Source organism: Peromyscus californicus, unplaced genomic scaffold (genome assembly GCF_007827085.1).
Source record: "Peromyscus californicus insignis strain IS unplaced genomic scaffold, ASM782708v3 Scaffold_17__1_contigs__length_78620276, whole genome shotgun sequence".
Classification (NCBI taxonomy): Eukaryota; Metazoa; Chordata; class Mammalia; order Rodentia; family Cricetidae; genus Peromyscus; species Peromyscus californicus.
This window is the reverse complement of record NW_026294469.1, coordinates 36,203,659-36,211,195: the sequence shown is the minus strand read 5'-3', so window position 1 is coordinate 36,211,195 and position 7,537 is coordinate 36,203,659. Positions and strand designations below refer to the sequence as shown.

Below are 7,537 nucleotides of genomic sequence, written 5' to 3'. Positions count from 1 at the left end.
CAGTTTAGGAGGCAGAATATAACGCAGGCATCTGCACACTTTTTCCTCCTACAGAGGACCATGTGTAGGCTTTGCACATTTTATGGGGGGGGGGTCTCTGTTATAACTACTCAACTTCACTGTCTGTCCAAAAGTGTAGACATACACCATGCATGAATGGTATAGCTGTTGTCTTAGCTCTCCGTTGTATCATAACAAATTACCATGTGTTAGAAGTTTAAAACAACACATTTTTATCACAATTACCTGGGTCATGAGTCCAAGCAGAGTTTAGCTGATCTGTTTAGAATCTCATAAAGCTCTATCAAGGTATCAGCTACACTGTGTAACCTACTTCAAGGCTCTTTGAGAGCTCTGCAGAATTTCTTTCTGGCTGGAGGGCGGTGAGCCTCAACTCTTGCTGACTGCGTTCTCAGTCACCTCTTGAGCTCACCCATGGTCCCTCACCATACGCCCCCAACATGCACTCCAACAGATCCAGTTGTCTCTAGAGTGAGCTGGGAAGTTAGAGTACTAATGGAATTCTACTGAGAAAGACATGGTAAGCAGAGCCATGTACTGGCCCCTGGTATAACGAACAACGTAGGGAAGACATTATATAAGGCCAAAAGTAAGTATCATGTGCACTGTGTTTGCGTGGTCAAGGGCACCCTCAGACCCTGGCCCTTGCCTTGTACCATGTTCCCTGCACACACTAGGCGAGCTTCGCTGAGTTTCCAGATGTGTTCCTGTCTCTGTATCCCATCTCCCTCATACGAACACTGAGAGCACAGATGCTCGAATTCTATGCCTTGCTTTTATGTGTGTCCTGGAGACCTGAACTCAGGTTATCAGCCCTGAGCAACAGTGCATTTACCCCACTGAGCCATCTCCCCAGCCTGAGAGAAAGATTTCTTAAAGCCAGAAGGACCATGTGGAAAGGTACTTGTAAAACAAACAAACAAAAACATGTTTCTTATTCTGGTGCTATCACGTACATACCACAATAGTTGGATAATAGAAAATTAAAAAAGGATTAGCTTAGCATTATGGCAGAAAAGATGGAGTTACTGTTAGAACTTCAAACAAACTCCAAGAGAAAGACTTTCATAAAGCTGTTAGTAATTTCGACATGAATTCAAGCTCACCTGGAACCCTTTCAACAGAAAGTCTATTTTCTCAAGGGTTATAAAAATACACTAACACTTTCATGTGATTGCAGGAATCAGAGTTAGAGAAAATGTTTAACACAATTATCTCACTTAATCCTCAAAACATTGCTATTGTTTGGATTATTATTCCTATTAAGAAGCTAAGAGAAATGATCTTTAGCAAATTGCAATTTGTTTAATATATGCACAGGAAACATGAATTAGAATCTGGCTGAGGGGCCAGGTCATTACATTTTGTTTGATGTATAATGGGACCCTTTGAAGGATTTTAACAAGGAAATGGTATAATTAGTAGGATTACTGTTTAATTCTGTTTAATTAGCCCAGAATGAAGCCTGGGCTGAAGGCAAGCTGGGGTGGATGCAAAGATGGAGGTGGCTTGGACATGTGAGAGACCTGGAAATACATTTGTAATATATTTAGGTCATAGAAATGGCAGCACTTGGTGAGGGACCAACACCTGTCTAGTTCACAAACTGGAGCAGCTCCCTAGTCCACTGTCCAGTGGACTCCAGCCACATGATCTGTTGGCCCTTGAAATACACTAGTAAGTCTCTTTTAACCTCTAGGGTTTTTGTTGCATGAAGCAGTCTGTCTGCAATGCTTTTCTCTCTAATTCTACTCTGTCATTCTATCTTATCCAACAGAACTCGTCTCAAGTTTCACTCTCCAAGGAATCCCTCCTGAAACCCACCGACAGCCTCAGGTTTGGTTCCCTACTGAAGTTCTCCTTAATAGACTCCAATTATATTTCTCTCCGCCTGCCGACTGACTGCATGCTTTTTCAAGTGGGCAGGGACTGTTTGTTTTGCTCATCAGGTCAACACGGTGGCTATGTCTGCAGAGTTCTTGGCAGCATGTTATTCAGCGAATATGCATTAAGAAAATAAGTATCTGCCTTCAAGGCCCTTATACTTACTGAGCTGCATACATTTGCTGATCTTAAAAAAAAAAACAAACGTTTTTTTCTTCACTCCTGGATTTACTAACACAACATATTTCTACTAGGAAGCAGCGTTTCCTTCTTCAGTCTCTTGACAGATACGAACTATAATTCCCAGTGGAGAAGAATGTTAAGGGTAGGGTGCACGGTGGGAAGAACAAGCTGATAGAAAGGCTTGGGGTGTGTGAATTCTTATTTATTGGGAGAGGGAGCAGAAACACTCAACTGTTTGGGAAAACAATCTAACAATATATATCACAAGTCTTGAAATAAATATGAATATGTTTAACGTATTTTTGTCTCCCCAAGTTGCTTTGGTCGTGGTGTTTTGCCACAGTGGCAGTAACCCTAAGATGTCATCTAAGGAAAAAGAAAGTAAGAGGGGCCTGCAGGCCACAGAAAGGAGCACGCCACGCTAGATGTAACCCGCACTGGGCTGTACCGCAACGCAAGCGGGACTTTAAAACCCTGAGGACCCATCAGCTGTGGATAACAGCTGTAACATTTGCTTTCTGCAACAACCCCAACTTCCAATTCTTCTAAGCAACAGCATTCTTGCATAAACAAGTACCGGGATCTGTGGTAAACAGTGCACACTGGCTGCAGAGAGGTGAACCCTGTATTATCCAGAACCCTCACGTGAGAAATGTGCTCAACTGTAATTGTTTGGTTTGCTTAACTGCAAGACATTCTGAAATCGCGTTCCTTCCTGTGAAGAGGGCTATGTCCGAGACTTCCCCTCCTTCCTCTGGAAACAAGGTAAGACACTTCATTGATAAAAATTTCAAATGATTTTTTTTTCAGGAAATCATATATTTTTACATAACCATAGCTTAAAATATGTTATAAAATAAAAATACTGTACACTTGAGTTTAATTCTAAAGTATAAAATTTTTATTGACTGATACCAATGTACGTATCCACAGAAGGAGAACGCAAAAACTTCTGATTTAAAATGTCAGTTCCCATGTAGTCCTCATTACAGGTGTTTTCATTCATGATCTGAATCTGTCTCCACACTGTGAAGCGCACTGTTATTAATTTGTAGAAATATATATAAACCTAGATGATTAGTAAATCATTAAAGTCAGAAGAATTCAATCAGGTAGGGCAAGAGGATCACATTGGAATTAACTCATAACAGTACTGGCGCCATTTTAGATTTCCTTCCCGTATCATACCTCAAGCAAGAATGGAGTTCTAAGACAAACGCTGAGACACTGGATGGCCTGGGGCTGCTCCCCTAATTAAGTAATGTAATTATAAGCTTCCATATTCTGCCAGGGCACACGTCACACCGGCCGCCTACAGACCTTCAGTGATCCGTGAAAGCAAGAGCGCGGCAAAGTGAGGACGCAGCAGCGCCACAGAGAAAGAATATGGCGTTCTCTGCTGGTCTCCTTCAGGGGCTTTCTCAACCATTGGTCTCGGCTCACGTGAGGAGAGACGGTATATTAGGAACCCCAGTGATCTTATTATGATTTCCCTTCACTGGTATTTGTTTAAGAAGTGATAAGTCATATTATCTAAGAATAAAGTCACCGAGTCCTCCTGAAAATATACGTTCGTTTCTCTTCAAGGCAAAAGGATGAGGTGGCAGGAATGTGATGGCGAAGCCAGTCTTCGAGAACATCATGTGAGGGAATCCAGCTGTGCTTGGATGGTCTCAAGCTGTTATAAAGACAAAAATGAAGAGAGCACGGTAGTGATGGGAGCGAACGGTAGCGAGTGTTTGGAAACATGCGAACCCACGGGAGCAAGGGCACAGGAACCCACACTGCACCCACACACGGGCGGATGGCAACGCTCGGGCTGCTTTTCTCCACCTAAAGATGTCAGGGTTTAGGCCTGTTCTTTCACTTTTTACATTATGAAGGAGGAAGGCTTCTAAGTATTACTATCTGAAGTGCACTCAGCTATTTCTTAGTAAATTACCACCACACGATAAGGCTTTAAAGTTTGGTAGTTAACAAAATGCATTTTCCTGGGGTACGAAGTCAGTATTTGGAAGGAAAAATGAAATATAAATGAGAGATAAATCACAAAGCCTGGCAGCTTCTTTCTACCCATGGGCCCATCCACTGACGTACTTCAGGTGATCTATATCTGCGGACCAGGGGCTACAGGGGGCACACAGTGTCCTGCTCGGTTTCACAGAGAGCACCAATCCTATCTCTGTAATTAATTAAAACCGTCTCATTTTCTTTCTGACTTAGTCTTCAGATTCTCCTTATCTTGGCTCTGCATAGGAAGCTATTGTGAGATACAAGGTGCTTATAGGAGTTTAAAGAATTTGGCCATATAATAAGGCATCAAAAATAAAAATTTATAAAACCAAGAAGTGTTAGAAAATCACTACATATCAGAAAACATTTAAAAACACAGACCTTGTTGTAGAAATCGAACAGCTCCTTGTGATTGAATTCCACTAGAACCTTCTCCAGGTTCTGTAAAGACAAACAAAGGGGGAAAAAAATTCAGTTGTATAAAATTTACATTTCATTTCCCTCTCTCCAGCGAGCCTAGGATTATGGGATCCCTAGAACCCACAGAGTCACTTGGTAACATTCCACCTGAGCGAAAGGTTTCAACTCTACAGGGACATTGCTCTTTAAGATGACTCCACAAAGGTTAATAAAATATATGCTAGCAAGAGAACAATTTAATTATCTTTTTTTTCCAAGACAGAGATAATACATGAGATTATATTTCATCTTTCTCAGCAGTCCATTTAAAATCTAGTAAATACCATTATGCAGACACTGGAGGCGGCGTATCTGATTGAACTCACCCAGCCATTAATGTCTCACATGGGCACAGCCTCTGCCTCCAAGCACTACCCTGACAGTTACCATCTTAATGTGCTAAGATTGTGACCTTCCTTAATGTACAGACACAGCAAAAGCTAACAGTTAACACGACAGTTTCAAGGCCAGGGCTTAGTCGTCTTAGATTGATCCATCTCACTGCTTTGGTGAAACCATTCTGGGTGCTGCCGACGAACACTGTGATTGTGTCTCCAGTGATCTAGTGAAGTGGACCCCAACTGATGCAACTGTAACCTAGCCAGCTGAAGACCAATCCTCAACATAGCCGAGTACTGCCAAGATGGTATGACTTTAGCCAAGGTTCCCCTGAAGCAGTGAAACAATGGCGGGCAGGATGCTAAGAGTCTGCCACCCATGCTGATCCCTCTGCTTTCCTCATAGGACACAGAGGAAGCATCGGGACTGAAGGGGTGGGAAGCTGCTGTACACAGGTATAATTATAGTACTTAACCCCGGTCAATTTCACAGTATCAACTCAATTCTTAGCTTCCGTGTTGTCTTGTGAAAATCTCTTTGGATGGTTTCCATTGTGGTGGTATTGTGTTCCCCAAAACATTGTGCACCCTAATAAACTTATCTGGGGTCAGAGAACAGACAGCCACTAGATACAAAGTCTAGAAAATGGTGGCACTCACACCTTTAATCCTAGCACTCCAGAGGTAGAAATCCCTCTGGATCTCTGTGAGTTCAAGGCCACATTGGAAACAGCCAGGCATGGTGACACACGCCTTTAATCCCAGAAAGCGAGCCTTTAATCCCAGGGAGTGGTGGTAGAAAGCAGAAAGGTATATAAGGCGTGAGGACCAGAAACTAGAAGCATTTGGCTGGTTAAGCTTTTAGCTGGTTAAGCTTCAGGCTTTTGAGCAGCAGTTCAGCTAAGAGCCATTGGGATGAGGACACAAAAGCTTCCAGTCTGAGGAAACAAGACCAGCTGAGAAGTTGGCCAGGTGAGGTTAGCTGTGGCTCGTTCTCTCTCTCTCTCTGATCTTCCAGCTTCACCCCAATACCTGGCTCTCAGGTTTGATTTTATTAATAAGAACTTTTAAGATTCCTGCTACATTCCATTTTTTTTTTTGTTTTGTTTTTGGTTTTTTGAGACAGGGTTTCTCTGTGTAGCTTTGCGCCTTTCCTGGAACTCGCTTTGTAGACCAGGCTGGCCTCGAACTCACAGCGATCCACCTGCCTCTGCCTCCCGAGTGCTGGGGTTAAAGGTGTGCGCCACCACCGCCTGGCTGGTTTCCATTTTTGTAACAAAGCCAAAAATTTCAAACCAGGTTATCTCCAGCTAACTCTTAGGTCAATGGGGCTATGTTCAGAAACAGTTCCCTCTCCCCCGCACTCCCACCAGGCTTAAGCACACAGGACCAACTTGCACAATTCTTCCTTTCTCTCTTACACACTTAAGCCTTAGCCAATGAGAAGCCTCGCCTGTGTAGCCTGATCCTTTAGGAATGGTGTAAATTATGACGGTCGTGAACTGTATTAGAAAAATTATTCAGCTAATTGGCACACATTATTAAATATGCAAAAGTCTAACCAGCAAGAGCTACTGATACAATTATATTCTCTCTGAAGTTAGAAGGGGGTTTACCCTCTCAGTTCCACGTCAAAAGCTATGAGGAAGTAAGAGGGGAAGAAGGATGGAAATAATTTATTTGCATAACCCTACACCCAGCACTAAGTTAGGTTGTATTTTGCTTTGCTCTGTTTCAAGGTGGTGTTCCCTAGAACGTTACAGTGAAGAGAAGGAATAACGAAGCATGCTTGTGAGAACCATCACAGCCACCGTGAGTGTGGGGCAGACTAGGCAATCCGAAGCCCCCCTTCTTCCACAAAGGCACGGAACAAACAAACAAAACACAGAGCAGAAGATGGCTGTCTATAAGACCCTAGACACATCAGTGCATACCACTGGAATAGTTATCACTGAAAAAAAAAACAAACTAGGGAACGACAAGTGAGGGTATGCAGAGAAACTGGAACCCTGCACACCAGTGGTGAGATTATAAAGTGGTACAAATGCCACAGAAATGTCTGGGCTGGAGAGATGGCTCAGCAGTTAAGAGCACTTGCTGCTCTTCCAGGACCTGAGCTTGGCTCCCAGCACCCACTTCGGGTGATTCACAACCGCCTGTAACTCAAGCTCCAGTAGACAATGGCGTCTCTCGACCTCCAAGGGTACCTGCACTCACGTGCACACCTCCCCTGCAAATACATAATTAAAAATAAAAACCTTAAAAAGACCAAGGTCCTTCAAAAATTCAAGATAGAAGCTGGAGAGATGGCCCAGCTGTTCCGAGTGACACTGTTCTCAGAGAGGACCCAAGTTCGGTCCCCGTACAACCAAGATTACCAAGGGTTTTGGGAGTAGTACTTCCTTTATAAATATATGTAGAGAGATTCAGATGTGCATGTGAAAAAGATCTGGATGTCATTTTACAACAAGAACATGTGCAACAATTCCAACTGTGTATTCAAAGTGGTTAAGATGGTATATTTTATTTCCTCTTGAAAATAAAAAAAAAATTAGGTATGTGTGTGTTTTGCCTGCATGTATGTCTGTGTACCATGTGCATGTCTGGTGTCCTTGGAGGCCAGAAGAGAGTGTCTGATC

General features: G+C 42.9%; 1 protein-coding gene across 2 annotated transcripts in view; it reads right to left on the bottom strand.

Annotated features, from left to right (window-relative positions):
* Positions 1-2,966: 2,966 nt before the first annotated feature.
* Commd10 (COMM domain containing 10) overlaps positions 2,967-7,537 on the bottom strand; it is a 128,100-nt gene continuing 123,529 nt past the window's right edge. For both annotated transcript variants that reach the window (XM_052742155.1, XM_052742159.1), the window contains 2 exons: positions 4,483-4,542; positions 2,967-3,766 (listed from right to left, as the gene is read on the bottom strand). In XM_052742155.1, the coding sequence (XP_052598115.1) occupies positions 3,728-3,766; positions 4,483-4,542 (99 nt within the window). In that variant the 3' untranslated portion in view covers positions 2,967-3,727. The remainder of the gene's footprint in view (positions 3,767-4,482; positions 4,543-7,537) is intronic.